Here is a 25,204-nt window from a genome sequence, read left to right as displayed (position 1 = left end):
TCAGTGTGTGTATGAACTGTTTTTCTGTGTGCCGTTATTGACTGGGAATCAGTCCAGGGTTTACCACGTTTCTCAAATCGACTCAAGAAGCGCCATTATATTAAATGCACTATCCCAAAAAAAAAGATAACCAAACTGTGCTCGCTATACTTCATAAGGACAGAGGCGTCAATATGTAATTGCCTTCTGTGCTGTTCAAGCACCCTCTAGTGGCTAAAGAGTATGTTTTGAAATCATTGCGGAATTTTAGAATTTTTATTGTAAAACTTGTAAAATAACAAACAACACACATGAGAAAACGTACTTAAACTAAATAAATAAATAAATAAATACCTACCTACATACATACATACATACATACATACATACATACATACATACATACATACATACAAATTTACGTGCCAATTTTTCCAACTTGGTGCATCACAACTGCAAATTGACCTACAGTACAATCACAATTACTGTTTAATTTTGCAATCCAATTGCACATTTTTTTAAATCATCTCTGCATTTAATTGTGTCTATATTATATTGCATGAATATTTGTTTTTGTTTACTGTTTATTATTATTATTGTGATCCAGAGTTGGGAGGGCCATGTATGTTCAGACCCCACTGTCAGAGAACAATAGACCATCTGTGGTCAAGAACAATTCTAATGGCACCATAGCTTAGCCAGATAGAGAGGGGGCGGGGTTGGCTAGGCAAGGGTGAAGGGGGGTGGCGGGCAGAGAGCAAGGAGGGCTGGCAGACGGACAGTCAAACGGTTATCTTATGAAAATAACTTCCTCCAAGCCTCAGTTCCACTCGGCGCCTTTCCTCATAAATTTGATCTTGTCTCCCTCTAGTGTCCATTTGGCATTACAACAGCTTTGACTACATACCTTGACCTCACTCAAGGGCGTTACAATATTTTTTTATTTTTTCCAAAATAGACCAAAGAAAAGAGAAAACCAGAGGCACCACATGGGAAACAGCATAACAAAAGATAAATGATACACAGATTAAAACTAAATAAGGTGGTGCAGATAAACAATTTAGAAGATAACGCCAACAACTGTTTTGTTATTGTCTACCATCATCACACTCAGCAAGTCCTCCAATTGTATACAACGTTTAATATATCAAAGGCTTCAGGCCATTTTTATACTGCTGGATCAAAATCTGGGTAAATGAATACCAAAAATAAAAGTAAACTCCATGCACAAGTTTCATTTGAATTTTTTATCTCACACATTTTGAAATGTATGGATTATCATTTAAAAAATTCTTGTCTCATAGAAGCCACTTTTAGTTTACTATCAAGGACAATAATACATCACAAATTGATTCTTTCAGATTCAAGTCTTTGAAATATTGATTCCAACTGAGAATAGACAAATACAAACACCATACCTAATGTTTATTACGTGAACAAGATTTTTTTGTCATGTTTGCTTGTTAACATTATGTCATGTTTGCTTGTTAACATTACTAGTGTTAATGCGGTTTAGCTCTGGCATTATAACAATTTTGTTTCTGACAGGAGGCCAATTCAATCCAAAAAAAACTCTCATGCAAACACGCATCTCACTGATCTTCTGCCTCAATGAACAAGTGGCAAACAGCATCTTCTGCAAAGGCTGCAGGGGATAACACCAAGCTTGCCCAGTGGAAATTATCACAAGGTAGTTTTTACTGGATAGGTTCGCTGAAAACAATAATAAGAAAAGACAAAAAGAATTTGTTTCTTGTACGATGTGAATATAGAGACATCAGGATGGATTTATTGTGTCAAGTAAACTGCCAACATAGCCTGAATATGATGAGGGAGCGTGAGAAAGGAGGAAGAGAGAGAGAGCGAAAGAGAGAGTGAGAATGCAGGAGGGGGATTAAAGGGGGAAAAGATTAAAAGCAATAAAGACGGGAGAGAGGGAGCAGGAGATGAATGAGAAAGAGGGAGTGTAGGAAGACGCAGATCTCTCCCAAAGGAGTTTAGACTCATTGGGAGCAGGCAGTCGGAGACCATGCTCGGAAGGAAGCCAACAGCCACAATTATTCATTATACGCAATTTGCAATCCGATCAAAATAGAAATTAGAAAACAGGAGGAGATGGGGAAAAAGTACAAGAAAGTATAGCTCTACTCTAAAGTCAGTCTAAGAAAAGCCCCAGATAGGAAAAAAGAAAGACGAGTACTTTCCACAACCCGGTGGGTAAGATGTCCAAGTCCTCATCCCGTCTGGGTCGACCTGGAGTCCAGAACTGCAATTCAAGAAAGGACCTCCAAGGTAACCGCTCTTGCATGCTGCGCATCGGAGAAAGGCTGATGAGAGCAGGCAGTGAGGGAAACTTGGTCCAAAGACCCTTACCAGCACAGAGCCAGCACCAAAGCAAAGCCTCTGGCGCAGGACAAGGACACATCGGAGCAGCAAAAGTTGAGAGTGAAGACAAAGCCCCTGAGCCTGCAAAGAAGTACTGCAATGAAGGTAAGCTGGTACATACAAATTAATATAACGCAGCAAAATGTGTCAGTCAATATAGGGCAAGTCACTATTGTACGTGTATTCACTGTATTTTAAGTTGTACTTTGTATTGTATTTTACAAAGTAAAAAGTCTATTATATTTTGTATTTTAAGTTGTACCAGCTTGGGCTTCAAGAGTTCACTTCAGTCTCACAGTTCAGAAATGCAGTTCAAAGAATGTCTTTCTATAAAAATATAAAATATAAATATTAAATATGAATATATATAAAACCAAGAAATTGGTCACTGTAACGGGCAGAAAATTCATGAGAATTCTAAGCTCCCATAACTGAACAGAGGTCCAAGAAAATAGTGTTTTCAATTATTGACAAGTGGTGGGGCCTAAAGTCCAGGGGGCACAAATACCTGTTACCTGTGTGTATTACTCCCAATACAATTGGCACAACTTTTTTTCTATGTCCATTTGAAACAACTGCGGTTTGTAGTCCAGAGTGGCTTATATATAAACAAAACAGGATTTTTCCCTAATTTTAGCTGGTGCGCCTTATATACAGGTGCGGCTTATCGTCTGCAATATACGGTAGATGCTATATCATGCATTGCATCTGCATTTGCACAGGAATCAGAAGAATTTGTCTCTCACCGACATTAGCATTTCTACACGTTCAGGTTTTACAGCGTCCTTTTTCCAACCCACTCCTAGTCTTCTTGAAGCAGTCAGCGAATGTAACTCCAAAACACGCGCCCATGAGTCAAACACCCCAGAGCAATATGTGCGTGTCTATGTGCATGTGTGGCGGTGGAGGTTTGTTTGGGTGCACAAATAGACTACTCCAGCAGCATGTTATACACTAATTAGGTAACATATAAGTCATATGCTAATGTGTTGCTACGTGCACGACTTTGCAGATGAAGTCAAGAGTGATTAAAGATTTGAATTTATGCATGACATCTCCCAGGGTTCACTAGTTATGATGACTTTATTAGGTCACTGTTTGGGTGATGTGGGCATTTGGAAGTGGTGAATATTCCAATTAATTTCAATTACAATTGTATAATGTCCAGATAGAACATAAACAAACATGTGAGTGATTATATATATATATTTTGTTTTTTGCTGGACGCAAACCGCAGACGAACTGTTTTGGCATTTTGCTAGACTTTGCGTCAGTAGAGTCGGGCGTTCATCGCCTTTATGTGCCCTTGTGGGCCACAACCAAGCCATGTGCTGTCCTTCATTTGCATGAAAATCAGGGCAGTCGAAGTGCAAACCTGACTAGCTGTCCCCACATAAACACACGCACGCACACGCACACACAATCGTGTCAGGGGTTCTTTTTTTACAATGATGACGCTTAAAATCCGTTCAATTCATGTTTCTTATGGATTGTCCTATGTTGGTGTCATATTTATGAATAAAATACAATGACATCCACCACTCACGATTTAACTCGGTCCACATGGCAGGCAAATGTGACAGATCAGATTTTTATTTTTTTTGCCCGAATGCGATCTGTATCTGATTTTTTATTAGTATTATTTTTTGCAAAACGACCTCAGTCTGAATGGTCAGGTCTGATTTTTTTCTCTCTTTGCACTGAATGGTTTGCCCTTTTTGTTGCACTTGATACAATGACAATAAATCTAATTGAACTGAAATTGTAATACATCCAACCCAAAATGTTACACACAGCAGTGACGAGATGCGTGAGTAGATTTCTCCAAATATAGAAAAGCCTTAACTAATTTCTCCAAAATTGTTATAACTTTTTTCTGGAGTTATGAGATGATATAATGATGAGTTGATACACACTGTACCATGTTAACTTGCACGTCTCTTTGGAACACCCAGTGAGGCATAGCGTGTCTACCAAATTTAGAAATAGGTCCAACTAAATCATTGGCTCCGCTTTAAAATGATGATGCATCTGCATTAATAAAGCGCAGACTACTTTCTGTCATCAAATCAGGTGCATTGGGAACAAGGCTGTTTCATGGACTGTCATGCCAGCTGAGCGCCAATCTACCAAAAACTCTTTTGGTGGTATGTGTAGTGTCCCTATGTGTTCCCTTCAAAAAGATACTTCAGTATGTTCCAGGCTGAAAATGAAAGAGAGGAAGTGACAGAAAATTTGTAAGGACCAAATGTTGTGGTCCAATGAGGAATCAAAGAAACACATAGTGACTACCCTTTTTGGGTTTACTTCCAAAATAGTCTAATTGGACAATTGATGGAGTGGCTGTCCAAATTATTAGCCACATATCCACACAGTGCTGCCCTGCACAGTAAAAAAAGAAAAAAAAATACAATTCCCCTGCGGGGCTCCACTGAACTAGATCAATCAGATCTACTTTGTCAAGGATTAAGGAGGAGGAAGCAAGAGGAATGGGGTGGGCAATTGTGATTGTACATGTAGCATCAAGATTGTAAACAATCCTTTGTCACCTCAGATTTTCGTCTTCATGAAAAATCATACGTGTACTTTACTGGTAAGGACGTGGGCCAATTCGATGAGACAAAAGTGTGTTTGCTAAGGTCTTGCACATGTACATATGCTCTGCCAAATGTGCAGCTCTCATTTTGAGGATTGTAGGTTTGATGCCCAACTCTCCTCCAGCTCCTTTGAAAAATCCTTAAGTTGAACCCTAAGGTGGGTGAAGGAGGTCATGTCTTGAGTACTGTAATTGTACATACAGTCTTTTAATTCAACATTGACAATATGAATTCGATGCACAATTTGTCTTCGCGGGCCACCTAAAATGATGTGGCGGGCCGTATCTGGCCCCCGGGCCTCGAGTTTGACACTCGCTGTATAGCTTCAAATGCTACTGTAGAAAACTAATTTGGGTATGAAAAGTTATCAAAAGCAATATTGTATAGTTTAAATGTTTGTTCTGTCTGTGTGGAGTTTTTTTTTTTTTGTTTGCAAGTTTTTTCATGCATGTGCTTATATCATTATCTTCCTGGTTCTCTTTTAATTGTGTATTGTTAATTGTTAATTGTTGTAGCTTAATTCAAGACTCGGAATTGTCATTGTCACTAGGTTGAATTTGATATGTGATTGGTTGTTTGTACGTTCTTTGTGATTGGTGTCTTGTTCAAGTCTTCCTTGTCTCATCACTTTCTTTTGTATTTAGTTTGCTGTTTCCGTTCCGTTCATATTGGTTGAATGAGATGTCGATGCAATGTCCCATTATTACAGATTGCATTACATAATTCATTTTTGTGATTACTGTGAAATTGATGTGGTGTGAGACTGTGTGGTTGAATCGAGGACATAAGAAGCTGAAGTGACAACATTAAGACAAGATCTCACTATGTGACCTTTCCAGCAAAGGACCGAACGTGACAAGGCAGTCATGAGTGGTCTCTGTTGAGTGCATCAAACACTGCTGGGCCTGAATTTTCTCGTTCAAATGTCACTATAGCCCACATGTGTGTTTTTGCAGAGGAATGTGTGCACTAGAAATTCGAAGCCATCAGTTTACGCTTGATGATTTTAAAAAATTTTTTTATTGGTATTAACCTTTATGGTTTGCACATTCATTGCTTGTCTACAGATCATACATTTCAGATTTCAGCTCAATTAAATTAAAAGACATTTAGTGCATTGTAAGTGTGTTAAAGCGATTAAGTGTTTAATGAAAGAACACATTCACTGAGAACGAATTAAGACCAAGATGAAGGTTTTTTTGGTCTGTTTTGCTTTTCTGGAAACTAGAACAGCTTATCTCCTTTGGGAAAAAAAATATCCTAAATAAGTCCAGTTAACCAATTAGCTGAAACGGCTTGTGATCAATAATTTGGGCTTTTATACAAATCCAACAGCAAGTTCCATCTATGATCAACTCCTTGAGCCCAAAGAGTCCAAATTACTGTCTCAGCCTTTACTTCTGAGTGGTGCTCCCAGGGCTTAATGGGAGATACTTTAAATCAGCAATGGAACCTTCTGTTCAATCCACCCCACATCAGCAGATATTTATGTAGGCTACATGCATGGCATGACGTGGTATCGAGGGATTTAAACCTTCAGGGATCATTTGGAGAAGAGGAGTAACATTTCGGGATTACTTACGGAGCAATGTGCATACTTATTCCCTTTCCTCAGCATCTTGCCCTGGATTTTCAGTGCCGTTTTCTAAACTCAGTGGAAAGGTGTGAAAAGGACAGTCTTGTCAAAGCCTGAGCGTTTGGGGGAAACTGTGTGTTACTCATTTCATAACAAAAATATTAAAGTGGTAGTCTCCTGGCTTGTTCCACTTTGGAATAACTTCCCTAAATAAAGTTTCAAGTCACCTTGATACCACCTTGATGCATCAAACAAAAATGTCATTTTTTTTCCTCAGTCAGAGTTACAATTTATCTCTTCTGTTCTTTATTTCTCTCTGTCTCTGCATTCCATCAACTCTATCCAACCTAGGCCATGCAGTGTCTATTCCCACCTCCTCTTCCACCGTTGACAGAAAAACTGAGCATCAGCTCCCGAAGAAACATCACATGAACAACAACCTTCTGTGCGACCCGGATGGATCTCCACGCTCACCTAGCACTTTACCCCGAAGCCATGCTGCCAACAGTAGGGACAGTGAGATAGAGAGCCTTCTGACGCAGCACTCTGAAGTGGAGAGAAAGAAGGAAGTGTTCCTGGATCACCTGAGACAGAAATATCCACACCATGCTGCCATCATCTTGGGACATCAGGAACGCATGAGAGACCAGGTACGGAGTTGATTCATTAACCCGAAAAATTATTTAGTTATTAGTTCAAACATTAACATGGTTAACTATTGTTTTTGTAGCGTGCACCTTGATTGAATGTTGTTTTGTTTAGTGATGTGACTCATGTTGCTCACTTCTGCCGACTAGTGGCGACTTTCTGCTATTGCTTATTCAAAAGTAAAACTACTGGTCTGGAAATAGCAATAAGGTAGAATTAGGAAACTCCTCCCACATTCTGAAGGCATGCATAAGAGTCACCAAACGTTTTGACACTGGGCAGTACTTGACTTAAATGCAAAGTTTTATACACTCTTCGGAAAAGTGAAATTATTAGGCCTACGCTATGTTTAGAACGAGGCTGCAGGTTACATGGTGACTTATGCATAGAACAAGACCGCAGGTTACATGATGACCTGTGCTCTAAATTGTTCATAAGTGTGAATGTCATTGTGAATGTTTGTCTATTTGTGCCCTGTGATTAGTATGATAGACTACTATGCTGTGTGTGCGTGTGTGTGCGAGTGCACGCGTATTCGTGCGTGTGCGCGCGCGCGTTTTCATGCGCGTGTGTTTGTGCTTGCAAGAATGTGTGCGTGTGTTGCTGCGGAAATCTTAAGACTTCCTTCCATTACTGCAGGGGTGTCAAACATTTTTTTCGCGGGCCGCATTGTAGTCATAGTTTCTTTCGAAGGGCCATTATGACTGTCAACCCAAATAAATGTATGAGCACCTCATATTATATACAGTAAAAGCTACAAAACAAACTGACAAATAACTCGAGTAAAAACTGGTCAAATATTTAAAAAAAGGATATTAAAAGTGAAGACAATTTGCAATTCTAGTAATGACGCACGAATTTGATGCACAATTTGTCTTCGCGGGCCACATAAAATGATGTGGCGGGCCGTATCTGGCCCCCGGGCCTTGACTTTGACACAAGTGCATTACTGAGTCTTGTCGTGCCATAACGTGAAATACAACAGTTGTGCTGCTCGTCGAACTGGTACAGCCAGCATTATTTGCCGAGGTGGAGTTTTGTTGTCACAGAGAAGAGGTGGGGTTTGTCAGTCCATCGGATTTTGGACACACAATGCAAACATACATCCACAGTTTAGACTCCAGTGCATTCAAAACCAAGGGAAGACTTACCTGACTGCTAACAATTGTAAGTGACGTCATATCTATCGTTAGGTAAGTTGTCAGATAGTTTGTGTATGATTTGCTGTCTTCCAGAGAGTTTTGACAAACTTGCTTTGTTTGGCTTGCATGACACAGCTTTACCTGAAGGATGTGTAAAATGAGCTGACAACAAGTTTGATTTGTTTTTTGCATGCATAAATGTGGCTCAGGCATTTTGCCATGCTAATTACTTCTCTTATCCACGTCTTAATCTTAACTTGTGGTAACGATGTTAAAGTATATGCCAACTGTCTCAATGTCTTGTGGTTTAGATGTTTGTTTTTGAACTTTGTTTATTCGTAGTGAGTCAACATCAGGCTGTTAGTATGAGCCCAAGAAGGTCATTATTTACCTGAGGTCATATGTGTCAGATGCTTTATCTTTCATTCCTTCTTGCTTGATTGTTCTTTTCTTGTGACATCCCAAGTTATTCCATCAGTGTTTTTCCCCATTAATGTGGGTTTCTTTATTTGCTTGCATATAATATGGGTATATTTTTTTAAAATATATTGTCAATTCAAAGTATTGGTTCTAGGGGTGTAATCCTATGAATTACATTTGTCTGCATCAAAAAATAAAAAAATAGCTTAATATTTTCTAGATCAGAAAAAAAAGAAAGCTAGCTTTCCAGAAGTAGTTGATGTTATTACTTCTTTTCTTAGCATTAGTGGATGTTTACTAGGGTATTAAGTACAAGAGCAAAAATCTGAAAAACTGGGTAAATGTCCATGTGAACCTTTTTCATCAAATAATAGTGATACATTATCTTCTATATTGTGTGCCAATCTTCTACTTCTAAGTAAATAAGGGAAGTTTAAGTCAAGCTAGTAATGTACGAGCCATGGCTAAGAACGGCTTGTTTATGTGCACATGTTTACAGCACACATCAAATGGGCACTCGCATTTGTAAAATGAGGGTACAAATTTACCGAGCAGTAAATTGCTTTAGGGCAAGAGCTATGGTTGGGCACAATAAAGAATAATGCAGTGAAGGGATGAGGGACCCTATTTTCATGTCATTTTATTGGCAATCTAATTCAGTGGATTAGTGATGATTGTCGTGTTTTCTTGAGATCTTTCTTGAGGTAAACAGTGGATTGCTGAAAACAAATGTATTTAAAAAAAGTGGAAATGTTTTTATTTTGGTTTGTTATTGAAGTAAAATAAATATCCACATTTAATGTAGTGATTTTTTTGTTTTAGAGACTGGTAAATGTGACCTTATCCCATGCATATATATTTTTTTTAGTAAAGTTTGATCTGACGCCCTTTCCTCAAATGTTTGTTTCTGAGAAGGCGTGCTCGATCTCAACAGTTACACGTACCAACACAACTCACTTTAGCCAGTAAATTAAACATGGCAGTCTGGGCTTCAAGCCCAAACACATGATCACAATTGTTTGAGTAATTCCATGTGACAGCTGTCTTGCATTTGATTTAAAAATGTCTTGGCAGGTATTTAATTTATTTCCTCACAGTTGCGGATCTAATGCAGAAATGTACTTGTGTTTTGCATTTGTTCATTGACGTGTATTGGAGAATGAATTTTTAGTTTTCAGCTGTTTTTCAGCTGGGATGCGGGCCTTGCCTTGAAGGTGCTAGAGATTGTACGGCAAAACTGAAAGCATGGCACAATTTAGCTGTTTTGAAAATACCTGCTTGATTACATAATGTCTTTTTAAAGTAAGCGCTCGCAGCCCTAGATTATGATCAGTTCATGTTTTTACCTGTTCTTGCCACTCTTTTTAAAATATAGGAACAATCAAATTATATAGAATTTTCTCATTGTGTTTACTGCATGCTTGTTTTCCATCTAGTTAAGAAGCCCTCGACCTCCTGAAAGCACCATCTGTGAAGGTGTGTTGGCTGCAGAGAATATGTCTGATGCAGAGTCGCTGACCATGACAGTTCCTTTCTCAAGGGGTTGTAAAGCCCGATCAAGTCTACCGATTGGACGGTCGAGCAGTCAGGCAAGAGAGTCAGTTGGTACGTCAATACACAAATGACTACATTCATCCATTCCTTCACATCATATAAAAAACATGTCAGAAAATATTTGTAAATTGATTTTTTTTTGTGAACTGTGTTAATTTTGGTTGTTTAAAGACTTTGAATACTTTCCCGTCCAGGTGTGCTGTATCTGCAATATGGAGATGAGACAAAACAGATACGGATGCCTGTAGACATCAACAGTGAGGATACGCTGCGGGCTCTCTTTGTCACCGCTTTTCCTCAGCAACTCACCATGAAGAAGCTTCAATCTCCCAATATGGCCATTTACATCAAAGACACACGTCGCAATGTTTACTTTGACCTGGAGGACATCAGGTAAGGCCATCAAGATACTGCCGAACACCATTAGAAGCATCTCAGAAACATCTCATTGAGCCTGTGTGATATTTGTGTACGGGGTGTTTTTTTCTTTGTCTCATTTTGTCCTTGTCAGGCAAAATAAGCTTTGAAGGCGGAAAGTGCTGCACCACAAATCCAGCTCTGTAAACTTGCACCCTTGTTTCTTCACACAGGCATGTCACATCATGTGTTATCTACTTTCAGAAATATTACATCCCACTCCTGTCTGAAGGTTTATCATAAAGATCCATCACATGTTTTCAACCGCCACACTCGGCCTACCAACACAGAAGGAAGGGTGAGTCACTCCATACTGGCTCGTTTACAACTAATGTTTATTCAACAATTGGCCTTTCTTTTTTCAAAACAATGTTCAATCGAAAGCATCGTGAAGCTGTGATAAGATTTCAAAACTAATTTAACAACACTGTTACTCCAAGTGATTAAAAGATTTGCACATGCAAAAACGGGTGTAACAGGTTGAGTATGATTTCCAATAGTGTCCTTGTGGGGAGGGTGAGTTTAGTTAAAGGGTCTGTTAAAAGGCTTACTAACCACACATATTTGCATCTACTGGAGTGAACACAACATCTAATGAGTCCACATAACATGAAAAAAAAATGGGGTCAATGAAAGTTAATTTTTTTTTGGAGCCTCCCACAGTAACTCTGAGAGGATAAGCTACTTTTTATTCATCTTTCATGTCCTTGGGGCTGCTGAATTATAAATGTTTACAAAATGCTCAATTATACACTATCACTTGGAGCCAGTTGTTGGGATTACTGAGAATTTCTGTCAGTAAGGGGGTCTAATTCTTTGTAATTGTGGGTTCCAAGCTTTTGACGCCAACTTGTCTGTCAGATAAGATACTGAAAGAAAGCAGCCTCCCTGTCAGTTTCCCAAATTATATAGCATATTTTTTTTAACTTTCTCCTCCTTTGTCCGCAAATAAAACAAAATTGCAAATGACTTGGGCAGTGACCCAAACTTTAATCTAAAAATTCCGCAACTAATTTTACAGATATTTTTCAGCTTTCATGCCGCCATCATTTAAGTTAATGGTGAAATGAATAGGAATGAGCAAGTGCCAAATGCAATTTGCTCAATTATTGTGAGCTGTTGGGTTAAATTTGTACAGTGGCATTTAATTGCCCGTTCAGAAGATTAATAGAGCAAAAGGAGATAAATTGCATTAGATATAGCCAAGCTAACATGAAATCATTTCCACTATTTGAGGGAGACTTTAAATAGCAACTTATCTCTACCAAATTTGAAACATTGGGTTTGGAAAGCAAGCTTAATTTATAAACTCCAATTTTGATAGTAGTATTCTAGTTCCTTTTCGTATTATGTCTCGAAAGATTTTATATCATTACCATTTTGTTTTGGCAGCTCTCCAAAGAAGTACTCTATGGTAGCCACAGTCCAGTCCACAGACTGTCATCGTCCAGTCGTGGTACCCTACAGAGCTTGCAAGGCTCCATGTCGCCGCCCATGGTGCGTTCCATGCCCTCTTCTCCATCCAGGATGGCCTACAGTGGAAGGAACACACAAGGCTTAGTGGGAGTGATGGATGCAGGTAGCACCACATTGCCCCGAGACCGGCTATCAGGCACAGGACGATCCAGCAGTTTATGCACCAGCAGCAGTGCCATACTAGAGAGGAGAGATGTCAAGCCCGGTAAAATAAATGGATACGCAAATCAATAGATTTCACTATTCTGTGATGTTTTCGACATATGGGGACGTTTACAAGTCTAGTATTGTTATGTGCCTTAGATGAAGATGGTGGCAGCTGCAAGAACATGGCCCTGGTGTTGCATGGGGAGGGAGGACCCTATTACCCAGACTCCTACTGCTCATCCCTACACGATGGAGGGAGGAGTAGTTTTGCCTCTTCCCAGTGTAGTGGTTCTTTGTCCCATGCTGGAGAAATGGTAGATGCTGGAGTTGCTGGGATTCCTGCGGGCTTACAGCAGTACCGTGCATCCGTCAAGCCTCTGATGGGATATGGTGACATCACGGAGTATCAGATGGACTCCCTGCACAGGTATGCAGAATTAAGAAATTTGAATTACAAGTTTGTAGACTTTTTGTATTTTTGACATATACCCACATTGAACATACTGTAGATAAGATGTTTTAACCTTCATTCTTAGACTAATAGCTATACTGTAAATAAGACCTTTCACTTTTATTCTCAGAGTTCCTTTTATACTTTTTTAAATTTTGTATGTTTGCACTAGAAAGGGAGCAGCTATCTGAATTTCGTTGTACAACTAAGTTGTAAAATGACAATAAAGGGCATTCTATTCTATTCTATTCTATTCTATTCTATTCTTACAGACAAAAAAGTAGGAAATTTGGTGAGAGCCAACTTCCTCAATTAGCAACCCCGCCTCCCTCGCCACACAGATTAAATGAAGTCAGAATGAATGAGGGACAGATCATTGGAGGCGTGGGCCTGGTCTCACCTGAGCGGATGTCCCCAATTCGTCGATCCCTGCGGCGAGAAAATAATGGAGCTACAGTGGGGGTTATAAACAGAAGCAGAGGGAGTGGTTCATCATCATCCACTTCATCTGTGTTTATGGACAACCCACTGGGACAACCAGAAATGCTGATTCAGGGTCACATGACTGCCTTTGAGACTCAAAGGTGAACACAGATGTGGATTTTCAAGAACCCAATTTTTTGGGGGGTTATATTTAATTCAGTTAACTACCTAGGAAAAATATAGTAACTTTTATTTCTAAAAAATATTTTTTCAGTGAGAGAATGAAGGCAATGGAGGCGCAAATAGCCAGTCTAGCAGGGCTGGTTCACCATGCGTTGTCTGTGGGAGGAGATCTTCCAAGTGATAAAGGCCCGGTCAGGTCTGTAGTTGTGTGTGTGTGCATGCGTGTATATATATATATATATATATATATAAATAATATATTTATACTAACTATGTACATATGTATTTGCAGTGGAAGCACTGGGAAAAGTCACCCTGGTGAGTTTTTGATAATCTACTTAATCCTCATTACAATCTGTGAGTTGGTTAACTTTGCAAACAAAGCTTAGCATCTTCTAATACCTGTCATTTTGGAAATAAATTGTTGCTAAATCCAATCCATCTTTCCATCACATTAGGATAATCCGAAAATAAAATGAAAAGCTCTTTTATGATTTTCATTTTTTGACGTCCAATGCAAATATACAATTTTTGTTCAAACGTCAAGGTATCACTGTACAGTAAAAGTACTGCTTTATTCATTTATAAATCAAATAGCTACATTTGTGACATTTTACATAATTTCAATATTGTTTCTTTGGTTTTCAACAGCTCCACCTGAGCCACAGGCAACAAGTACTGTAGATGACGTGATCAGCTCTGCCTTCTTAGCTCTTCAGGCCCCAACCACTGATAATGAGCTGCAGCAGCACTTGCTGCAAGTTAAGAGTAGTGTGTCTGAACTACGACTGCAATTAAATCAACTCCGACACCTACAGGTAACTGTCCGTCCTGGGTCGTGCATTACCAGTGTTCACGATGAATTCAGCCTTACCTGTCACTGTTGTATCACAGATATCACAACAGCAAACCATGAAGTCCATGTTGCGCACTGCTGGTCAGGAGCTGGTAGTGTTGTTGTGTGATCGCCTGGTTCAGTCTGAGGAGAGAACATGTGGACGAAGAGCTGAGATGGAAGAGGAGAGGATTCAATATCTTGCTACAGAAGAGAAAATACTCAAACAACTTAGGTGATATTTTGGTCACTACGCGTTAAAACAATATTGTTTCAACAAGTGTGTAGTTGAAAACTGACAAATTGAAGAAATAAAAGAAAACACACTTATTGAAGGTTTTTCGTAAAATGTAACTTGAACTTCTTGTCGTTATGGAAAAAGGAAGCTGTTCAGATTTTAATTAAGTTTATTTTACAGTACATGCGTAGGTAATAGCATTTTTTTTTGCTTTGATTTTATTGTTTTTGCAGTGATTATTTAGTCTTTTAGAAATTCCTCCACACACTCAGACTTGACGCCCAATGCTTTAAGAGCACAACTAAAGCTCATCTTGGATGGCAAACATGTCACAATGCCCTAACAATCCAAGCAGAAAGAAAATGTGAAGTAACATACTTCATAGTAGAGTCAGGACAATAGAAAATGATTTGCCATGATATGACAACAGTCCCCAAACAAGAAATATAAGTCAGTAAAAATGACATAGTGGCATTTAGAAAAGTATTCTCGACTGACTACAGCTTCTGTGAACGGAACAGTACACACCACAGGGAGAAGAGTTGTTCGCAGAAATAAAAGCAGGATAATTGCATGTGCCAATGTACTGTATATTTCTAACAGTTTTTTTTCATTTTATCTCCATTTCTCAGTGAACTAGAAGATTATGTCAACCATTTGCAAAAAAACACGGTATCACTCCCTGGCCAGTTGCCAATCTCTCTGAAAGATGTGGAAGAGGGGGCAATGAACCTGCGCAGAGTGGGGGAGACTCTGGCCATCCTTAAAGGTTAATGACTGTAATTTAAATCCATCCATCTTTTCGTTTCACTGATGAGCTGAGATTTCAGACACAGGAAATAAACAGTACCAATGCTGGTTGCAATGAGGAGTTATGTTTTTTTCCCTACAGGGGAGTTTCCAGAACTGCAGGTCAAAATGCGTTCCGTGCTTAGACTGGAGATAGATGCAGTTCGCTTTCTGAAGGAGGAGCCTCATAAAATGGACTGCATGTTAAAAAGAGTCAAAGCCCTAACTGAAGCGCTCAGCTCTCTTCGCAGGTATTGTACTGTTTCACATTATATTTGCTGTTACCACATTCAAAGTGTAAAATGTTACATTTATTGTTAACAGATGTGTCTCGGAATCAACGTCCCCATCTAAAGGCACCCAAGTTGAGCCCCTGCCGACCCAGAGTCCTCAGTCCTCCCCACAACCACAGCCTCGATCTTCAGTCAGAAGCCCTCAACCCATTCCATCATCTGCTTTATCTCAGCCTGAGCTCAACAATGCAGCCTCAGCCTCCCCAGCCACAGCACGCAGAGTTAAGACGACTCAAGTCACTGTAATCCAGGCCCACCAGCACAGCCCGCCACTGAACTTCACCCATGGAAGAGATCTACCAACTGTGGCCAAGGTACACGGTCTACATTTTGAGGTGTGAACACTGTTTTCTATGCACACTTTGTCTTTGCGGGCCACATAAAATGATGTGACGGGCCGTATCTGGCCCCCGGGCCTTGAGTTTGACACCAATGTTATGGTATGAAGATTGAATAGTGACAGATATCATCATGTGTCGTGAAGGTAAGCCCTCGTAGCAGAGAGGGCAGCCCTGCCCTGCAGAAGAAACCTGCTCCTCTCCAGTCGAGTGAACTTCACAGATCAAGCATGCCGCAAACAACTCAGGAGAATCACACAACAAACCAAGTCAAGACTTCTTTGAAAACCACTGCCAGACCTATTGAGGTGAGTGTTACACCTACTGAAAAAGATCACGTGTGCATGTTTTACATTTTAGTGCTTTTATTGTCATAATTTTTACCGGACCATCTCGTTTTTTTGAGTGATAAAGCTCCTTATATGTATTTCAAGAAGTGCATGGTACAGTATTCACAAATATTATTTTAATTTTTTTGGTGTTGTCAATCTGTAATTGTCAAGCTGTACATTATAATAATGAACACTGAATTACTGCAAAGTTATTAAGTTGTTTTATAGGTTTGTTATTGCACATTTAATAATAATTTCATATCTCAAGTATGATTGTCATCTTTTTTTTTTTAAACAAAATAATTTTCTTTAAAAATATAATGTTCACATACCAAGTATTAAAAACGTTCTTAATCATCTGCTAACCTTGATTATTCCTAATGTCTTAATAAACTTTATTATAAAATGCTTTATTAACATAACTTGACTGTTTGACAGAATACTGAACGACAATCTCCGGAAGGAAGTCTAAGTCAAGAAGCCAGCAGTGTAAGCCAGCCAAGCACCCATCAAACAAACCAGCCCTCAATCGCCACCAAAAATTTAAACCAGGTCCTGCAGGAAGCCAAGGCCATTCTGATGAATTCCATTCCTGATCTGAATGTATCAGATACAAAAGTGGGTCACTCGGACTTGGCTTCTGGAGACATAAATCCCCATACTGAGATGGCTAAACCTCTGGACACACCGCAAGGTTGACTTTGATTTATATGAAAATTATACGCACATAACTTGAAGTAGCACAAATGCTCACAGTAGTTGAAAGCAAATTTGGAGCTGTGTGAATTTGTCAGAAATTAGGTCAACAAATCTTGTGGTTCTTTATTGCAGACTTGCTGTCTGGAACTCAGCATCAAAAGCCAGCACGGCAAAATGATGAAGTGAAGCCCCCAGGTAATAAATATTATTTTTATTTTTGCATTTGGATCAACAATATCTTGGCTCTGTGATGCATTTGACATGTTTCCTAAAAAAGAACAATAGTTCTAAGATTTTTTTGTACCCACACATTTTGGGTGTGGGTCATCTATTTCAAAAGACTTTTTTTTTTTTTTATAAAGTCCTGGACTTCAAACACAAATTTAATCTTACGGTTCCAGCTGTATTAATCTACAATGAAATGGAAAAAATATATTATAATACCGTATCTAATATCTCAGCCATGAAATAAGTTCTTGATTGCATTTAGCTTCTCACGCAACAGTGGAACTGCCATCATCAGCTTCTCCATCAGCCTCCCCAGGACCCAAACGGGGCACACGTCCACAAATGGAAAAACCTAGACGCTCCAGTGTGGAAAAGAAACAGAGTCCTGATAGGAGTGGCCAGTCTCCTCCAGTTGTCCCAAGAAGGTATTTATCACCGTGAATGACCTGTTTACAGTCTCTAAACTTTAGAGACTGGGGTGTCAAACTCATTTTTGTCGCGGGCCGCATTGTAGTCATACAGTTTCCTTCGGAGGGCCATAATGACTGTCAACGCCTTATATTATATACAGTATAGGCTACGCAACAAACTGATGAATAGCTAGTTTTGAAATCATAGACTAGTAAAAACTGTTCAAATATTTCTCTATTTTTCAAAAGTGAAGACAATTTGCAATGCACAATTTGTCTTTGCGGGCCACATAAAATGATGTGGTGGGCCGCATCTGGCCCCCGGGCCTTGTTTTTGACACCAATGCTCTAAACTGTCACCTCTATTGTGAAGTTGTTCATTATATCCTCAGGTCTCATGCATCCACTGTCGGCCTAACCACTGAAAGAACTGGAGAGGTGATCTCTACTACCATGAAAGAATCCGGTGGAGAACAGGTGTGTGGTTGCAGGTTTTATTTTTCTGTATGTGCACTGTATTTCTTAACAGAATTTTCCATGCTTCTCACATCAAAAGGTAAAAAACCTAAACAAAACAATAAGCCGTTATGGGCTCTACTTTCGTCGACAGTAAATTCAGCGGTAAATTTGTGCTCATGTTTGGGAATTTAGATTTGTTAGATTTGAGCGAAGGAAGACTGATGTGTGTTGTGGATGGGCTGTTTATTTTTTCACATTTGTTTTTTTAAGTTCTTCAAATCTCACTGCAGATATGCTAAGTTAATTAAGGGCTATATTATAGAAACAAAGAATTAATTCTGTTATGTCTGTTTAATCTTTTGAAGGGTGTTAGTGAGAAGGAACCATCTGTTATTCCTCAACCCAAACCTCTGAGACAACCACCGGAGGTCAAACCCAAACCCAAACCTTCAGGCACCACTCAAGCTATTGCCTCAGAAAATATGGATGATAAGGAAGATGACAATATTAGAGTCCTGAAAGAACTTCAGGTATGTGCATTTCATTGAGTTTGTCAATTGAAGCTCACACGTTTATTTTGATACTTTATTACACCGTGATGTCTCCGGTCACTCACACAAAAACTGTCCCAGTACCCTTCATCCTTCTACTTTAACATCTTTTCCTCTCAGAATCACACTAAGAGGAAACTTTCAGCCTTTAAGCATGAGCCAAGAGATTGAGCCTAAGGTATATAATAATGATAATAATAACAATAATAATAATGCAAATTTAAAACTAAAATAAATTATTGAAAAAAGTACAGTAATCAACGTGTTTGTCAGTAAGCTCTTGTGAGAACCTGTAGTGTGGCGAGGAAAACATTCTGCTCATGAAATTCAAAATATTGAAGTCAATCTAATATTTGCAAGGGGCGTTTTAAGTTGACATAAGTACAGTAATGTTCACATCAACTTTGAAGAACTATTGCAATTGTATGACATGGAGCGACGTGAAGTACGTCTGCTTTAAAGGGACGGTAAAGCAAGCCCAACATTGGCACTCTCTCTTTCTCGCTCTCTCTTTCTCTTATATACATATATATCAATAACACACATATATACATAAAAACAAGTATATATGAATAGAGATCAATTATTCAATCTCCATTTCCTTTTTTTTTTTTTAGGTGACACTAGAAACATCAAGCGATGATAAATGGCTTGTTGAAAAAAGTCTGGTAGAAGGACAACAAAAGATATCCTCAAAATCTGGCCAGAAGCACATCCTTTCAATTTGCACCACATCAGCTCCTACTAATGATTGTCTTGATAACCATTCAATGGCTGTACCACAAGAAGTCAATGAATCTAGAAAAGGTCCTATGCCGCCTGACTGGAAAATGATGCTTAAAAAGGGAACGATAACAAATTTAAATAGCGGGAATTCGCCAAATGTAACCTCACAATATATTGATAGACAGAAAATGGAGGGAATTACAAGCCCAGATAATGACGACACTTCCAGCTTCGCTCTAAGGTGTAATCAGGAATTCCTATGTACAGCAAATAAGATGTTGACAACAACAACAATCACCTCTCTGGAAAAAGATAATATACAATCAAATGACACAGCAATACCTGATCAGATGGATATAAATGATGCCAAACAGGTACCAACTGAAAAGCCAAATTGTAATAAAACATTACAAAAAGAAAACACTACAGAGTATTCTAAACAACAATTACTAAATAGCACGCAGGATACAAAAACACAATCAGATGAGGTCAAGTTGCAGCTATCTGGAGACAGAGAACAATTCCCAGAAGAAGAAGGAGGTAGTTTGAGTCCCGATATTGTTGATGATGGGGGACCTCCCCCTCCTCCTCCTCCATCTGGTAAGATTGCCCAGCAAATCTCAAAAATTAGAGTCAAGTGTAAAAATCAAGATCTGAAGGGCTCAGACAGAAAAGAGAAAGCACTGTGTTATAAGAAGCAAGGTTTTGAGGACAATGATTCCTGCGATACCTTGAATGAGCCTTTAGATTTAGAGTCAGATTTTAAGCGTCTATCAACTATCTTCGAGTTTGAGGAGGATGTTGACCCAATCGTTTCTCCACAGGGCATTGTGGAAGAGGATGAAATTGACGATACTAAAAACATGTCTGAAGAAAGTAAAGTCTTAGACGTCAAGGAAATTTTAGATCATGATCAACATTCTCAGCACAATCAGCATACAGAAAACTCATTTGATAAAAATCAAGACAAAACTAAACCAGAATTACTCAAAAATGCAGAGACTAACCGCAAATTCAACTTACCCAAAATCAAATTGTCAGCAATTACCCAGGCTATACGATCAGGGTCTTCAAAAACGAGAAAGAAGAATCTTGAAGCGGAAGTCCATAAAGAGGACATAGTGATATTTGACCAAGACCCAATAAAAGCACCCAAGAAGCTGAATAAGGAATCAAGCAGGTTTACAAACCACAGCACCAAACAACACCAAAATAAAGGTGACAAAGGCGCTCTCATTCAAATTAGCTCACTTCCTGTTGACGTGAAACTAATATCCAACGGCAAGTCGATAGCGGATGGAAAAGACTTGTGCAATAAAGCATATCACGCAATTGGCAATTTAGAGGAGGCAATCAAACTGTTGGAAATCACCATGGACAGCATAAAAACTCCTCCTTCACCTCCTCCCAAGTCCATTGACAGAGCTCATCTGTCAGATGAGGTCAAGCAACTGAGAGATGGAACCCCGTCAAAGAGGCCAGCCTCTCAGATCCTCAAGAACTCAAACTCACCCCAAAGCAAAAGAGTTAAAGCACAGCCTCCGCCTAACTGTGTGAAATCCTCCACTAAGAAACAGGTCTGACATTTACAGTAGCTGCTTTGCTTCATTGGTGATGGATGGGCTCTTTATTCTGTGCATTCATGTAATTTTGTGATTTCTGGTGAGGGTTTTTTTTCTACTAAATCTTTACTGGACTTTTAAGTATTTGGTGTTGTAGAGTACAAATTATTTCCTTTCGTTTTATCATGAGTTTCTCTTATAACATCTTGTCTTTGCTTAACTTCATGACATTATTTCATTTCTATTTAAAATAGCTATTTGGTTAAGCTGTCTACTTTTGTTCATGAATCTCCCTCCAGACTACCTCGTCTTGTACTCAGCGAACTCACACCAGGTTACATCACTCTTCTGGCTCACCTGAAAAGACAACCAAAGTGCAAAAAGAGGCTTCTCCCAAGCAACCGAGCCAGGTAAATATTTAGCCTCACTAAAAAAATTAAAAAAAAGCTAAACTAAAAAGCACAAGACAAATGGCAGTAGTTTTCCATGAATCATATCAAGTGTATCCGTACAGTCAACAACACATTGATGCTAACCCATTAAAAGTACAATCAGTGTGTCACGTGCCTGAAATACCCCAAAATACGTTTATAGAGATTTATTTTCCTATGGTATTCAATATGTGTTGCATGATTCTCCAAATCCTCCCATCTTAAGATATCAATTCTTGCTATAATTATTTTTCTGACTTCATTTGCTGTAAATCTTCCTTCTGGCATGCCCCATTCAAAATACACTTTTTACCGTCACATTACAGAGTGTATTTTTGTAATCCTGCATGTTCATTGGACATAGCAATTCTTCCTCTATTTATCATCTATTTCTTTTGCCTTTTAGTAGTTGGCAAACAACTTTCGGTACATTGCTGCCACCTTCTGAAAAGGAGTGTGAGGCTGCATATACATGCCACCACTTCCAATCCCTACACTTCTAATATAAAAATAGACATTTAAAACTTAAACCCCATGAAGTTCACTCTTAGCTCTTAGCACAATCATCAGCTACTAGTTCTTGCATGTGTATGCCGCCACCTACTGTACATATGCCGTCAATGCAGTCAAACAAACATAACAAACAAACGCAAGATAGGCAGACATGTTTCTTTGTTTCTGTCAGTGACAGACTGCAGTATATCAAATATTTTTAGCTTTAAGTGGCTTACTTTAATACCGAATATACAAATTTGTGGGGTATATAGTGTCCACAAATACCAAACATCCAGAGATATATAAATGGATAGATCACAGGTGTCAAAGTCAAGGCCCGGGGGAGAGATACGGCCCGCCACATCATTTTATGTGGCCCGCGAAGACAAATTGTGCATCAAATTCGTGTGTCATAACTAGAATTGCAAATTGTCTTCACTTTTAATAACGTCTTTTTTTTTTAAATATTTGACCAGTTTTTACCCGTCTGATTTGAAAACGAGTTATTTGTCAGTTTGTTTTGTAGCTTTTACTGAATATAATATGAGGTGCTCATACATTTTTTTGGGTTGACAGCCCTCCGAAAGAAGCTATCACTACAATGCGGCCCGCGAAAAAAAAGTGTTTGACACCCCTGGAATAGATACATAGATGGACAGATGAATAGATATACACATACTGACGCGGGAAAACACAGCATTTTAATTGGATGACATTTGTTGACGTACAGTATTCCTGTTTGCAGGCTGACAGCAGAGGCATAAAAGCAACTGGGGATAGTAACCATTCAGTCGTTGCTTTGCGTGCCTCTAAGATCCCAGCCTTGTGCCATAATTCTGGGAAACACCCTTCATCTTCCGCCTCTCTGTCCACTCCTCACTGCTCAGATGCCACCGATAGCCTCCAGACCTTCTCCTCTTCCTCCTCCTCTTCTTCTGCTTCATCACCCACAGCTTCTTCTTCCTTTGAGAAACACTTACTTCTTTCATCCCCTTCTTCCAAAGCCTCCGTGTGCACTTCCCGTTTGTCTTCTCCTGGCACTCCAAGGTCCAAGCAGGCACGCTTTAACCCCACCTCCTGCTCGTCAGTGCTTAAAAACTCAGAAAGCTCCTCAGATTGTTTCTCGTCTGTGTCCTCCTCCCCACCTCCTCACAAGTCTCTAATCCCTTCTCTGAATTTGAGTCGTCTGCTCCCCTCATCTAGCAAAGCATCCCTCGCTAGCGGTGACCCGGCGACCCCAAGACTCGCCCAAAGAGGTTCTCGCAGCGGCAGCGGCAAACATCAGAATCGTCGCCTCACGCTCACCACCGCCACCGCCGCCATGTCTCAGCTCACTTCTTACTCTTCATCATCGTACTCCTCGTCATCGCCATCCTCCTCCACCTCCTCCTCCCTTTCGCCCACGTCCTCCTCATCCTCTCCACTCTCTCCATCTTCCTCCTTCCTCCAGCCAGTGGTAATTCATGGAGGGGGGAGCAGCCAAACATCTGTGTTCAACCCCAGTTCCCCCAACTGTGGCAAGAAGTTCAGCCACACCCAACACACAGTGGCGGCAGCCACAAAAGAAACCGTGTGATGGTTTACTTATGACACAACATCCTAACACAGTATTGCACGCAAAAATATCATTGCAGCACTGATATTATCCTTATATATGAGGATTTATATGTTGAATATAGATGTATAATGCAGACTTGTATTGTAGTTGTGATGTTTGGCACCTTTCAGCAGGGAGTCACATGCATGATTTGTTTGGCAGGTTTAACTAAAAAAATATATATACAAATATTCTATGACACATGATGGCACTATTTTACTCACTAGTTTAATCATTGTTTGAGGCAAAGTTATTTTTTTATGGTTAGATAGTGGAAGGCATGTTTTGCTTATAGATATTTTCAGTTCCATTTCAAATGGTGCAACACAGTTTTACCCCCAAAATTTTACAATATATAATGAATACATAGAAGTAAATGGTTGGTTGGACCATTTTTGTTAAATGTTTCAAAATATGCATTATTTTATTAAGTCCATGAGCAATTCGATAGTATTTGTATTCTTGTTTGTATTTTATTAGGGTCTGCTTGCCTGTTATGCAAAATTGCGATCAAATCTAGGCAATACTGTTTAGCACATACTCAATGCACTTAAATTTCATTTAACTGTTGTAATTTTTCTTTATTTTTGAGTTTTCTTCTTTTTGAATTACAATTTAAATGTGACATTATCATTTTCCCACGATAACAAAACATTTTTCCCTTTTCCAAACCTCTCTTTGGTTTGCTCACTTTCTTCCCATCATCCATCACTTGCTTGAAAGGATTTGAACCTTTGGAATGGACCAAGAATGAAATTGCCTTTTATATGTTTATATGATAAGCCAGGCCGTGATGCAAAAATATTATATGATTATTAAGTATAATGTGAGCACAGTGAGTGTATGTGTGGGTTTTTTTACGGTCTAATTTTAATTGTGTGACACTGTCAAGTTGTACTGTATAAAAATAAACTGTAATTTACAAATTCTCATTGGGATGATGAATATACAATGTATTGGGCACAGCTCTATATCAAAAAGAGTAGGTCCAATTCCAAAGACTCTTGTTGATATATGTAAAGTTCAGGTCGTTGTTGTTGTTTTTTTTTTTAGATACTACTACCACATAAAAAATGTAATATAGCTATTGTGTTCACTCAGTTGTTTCTTGTATAGTATCTCGATCATGTGACTTCAATGGTAATGTGTAACCCACCAAGCCTAAAGTAAAAAAAAAAACCTTCGCTGTAAAGAATACTGACTTTAATCCCAGAAATGCTAACTTTAAAGTCATCTTCAGTACAATCAATAACAACTTCAGTTCTACATGTTCCTGGTTTGTATTACCAATTTTCAGTTTATTCCCATAAAGTCTAATACATTCTCACATATTTACTATGTCAATATCCATTTTTTTTAAATTCCCCAAATTTTGAAACCCTATTTGATAATAAACACAGAACAAATTTGCAATATGAAGCGTGAACGCTTAATATTGATTTGATGCTGCACTTATGATTGTCTGAATGAGTGATAGTCATTTACTAGTGGTTTAAAAGGAAAGGCAACCTGAGGTAGCAAAACAAAACAAAATAAAAAAAATAAAAGTCTTTATTGTTACTGCTAAAAATCTAAATGTAGATTTTTTCCATATTTGCTAATCAATTACAATGCACTTGGTGATATTTCTGTCAGTATGTCAAATTTCAATTATGTATTGTTGCAAGCACAATTAATATGCAACTGTGAAAAATAAACAAACAAAAAAACTATGCAGAGATGGTTTTGTATCAAATGCTGTATGAAATAGGACACACAAGACAATCAATATAATAATGTGTTATTTACACCCCCTTTGTAAAACACACTGCATGGACCTTTCA

At 38.9% G+C, this 25,204-nt stretch overlaps 1 protein-coding gene and 1 long non-coding RNA gene across 3 annotated transcripts; one reads left to right on the top strand and one right to left on the bottom strand.

Moving 5' to 3' along the window:
* Positions 1 to 1,280: 1,280 nt before the first annotated feature.
* On the bottom strand, positions 1,281 to 7,104 carry LOC119137012. The gene is made up of 5 exons (XR_005100836.1): positions 7,012 to 7,104; positions 6,544 to 6,650; positions 2,353 to 2,445; positions 2,190 to 2,288; positions 1,281 to 1,692 (listed from the first exon to the last, which is right to left on the bottom strand). It is a non-coding gene; the product is annotated as an uncharacterized LOC119137012 (long non-coding RNA).
* Positions 2,186 to 24,560, top strand: LOC119137011 (sickle tail protein-like). Of its 2 annotated transcripts, XM_037275957.1 has the most exons (24): positions 2,186 to 2,469; positions 6,889 to 7,187; positions 10,184 to 10,352; positions 10,496 to 10,694; positions 10,923 to 11,016; positions 12,111 to 12,399; positions 12,498 to 12,768; positions 13,065 to 13,376; positions 13,490 to 13,594; positions 13,691 to 13,716; positions 14,050 to 14,216; positions 14,293 to 14,468; positions 15,104 to 15,240; positions 15,364 to 15,511; positions 15,585 to 15,888; positions 16,038 to 16,199; positions 16,662 to 16,917; positions 17,055 to 17,117; positions 17,413 to 17,575; positions 17,953 to 18,037; positions 18,385 to 18,549; positions 19,188 to 20,873; positions 21,158 to 21,268; positions 22,988 to 24,560. In XM_037275957.1, the coding sequence occupies exons 1-24, from the start codon at positions 2,202 to 2,204 to the stop codon at positions 23,003 to 23,005; spliced, it is 5,673 nt and encodes a 1,890-aa protein (XP_037131852.1). In that variant the 5' UTR covers positions 2,186 to 2,201; the 3' UTR covers positions 23,006 to 24,560. The 2 variants fall into 2 exon arrangements, with proteins under 2 accessions (XP_037131852.1, XP_037131853.1); XM_037275958.1 differs by lacking the exon at positions 19,188 to 20,873.
* Positions 24,561 to 25,204: the final 644 nt, after the last annotated feature.

This window comes from Syngnathus acus, chromosome 17 (assembly GCF_901709675.1).
Source record: "Syngnathus acus chromosome 17, fSynAcu1.2, whole genome shotgun sequence".
In the NCBI taxonomy this organism is placed as follows: Eukaryota; Metazoa; Chordata; class Actinopteri; order Syngnathiformes; family Syngnathidae; genus Syngnathus; species Syngnathus acus.
This window is presented reverse-complemented; position numbering and strand designations above follow the sequence as displayed.

Bases quoted from the DNA above. Each gene is read 5' to 3' on its own strand.
- LOC119137011 (XM_037275957.1), top strand. From the start codon at position 2,202: ATGTCCAAGTCCTCATCCCGTCTGGGTCGACCTGGAGTCCAGAACTGC. The intron at 15,512-15,584 runs GTATTGTACTGT...TATTGTTAACAG, and splicing joins GCGCTCAGCTCTCTTCGCAG to ATGTGTCTCGGAATCAACGT. The intron at 16,200-16,661 runs GTGAGTGTTACA...ACTGTTTGACAG, and splicing joins CCACTGCCAGACCTATTGAG to AATACTGAACGACAATCTCC.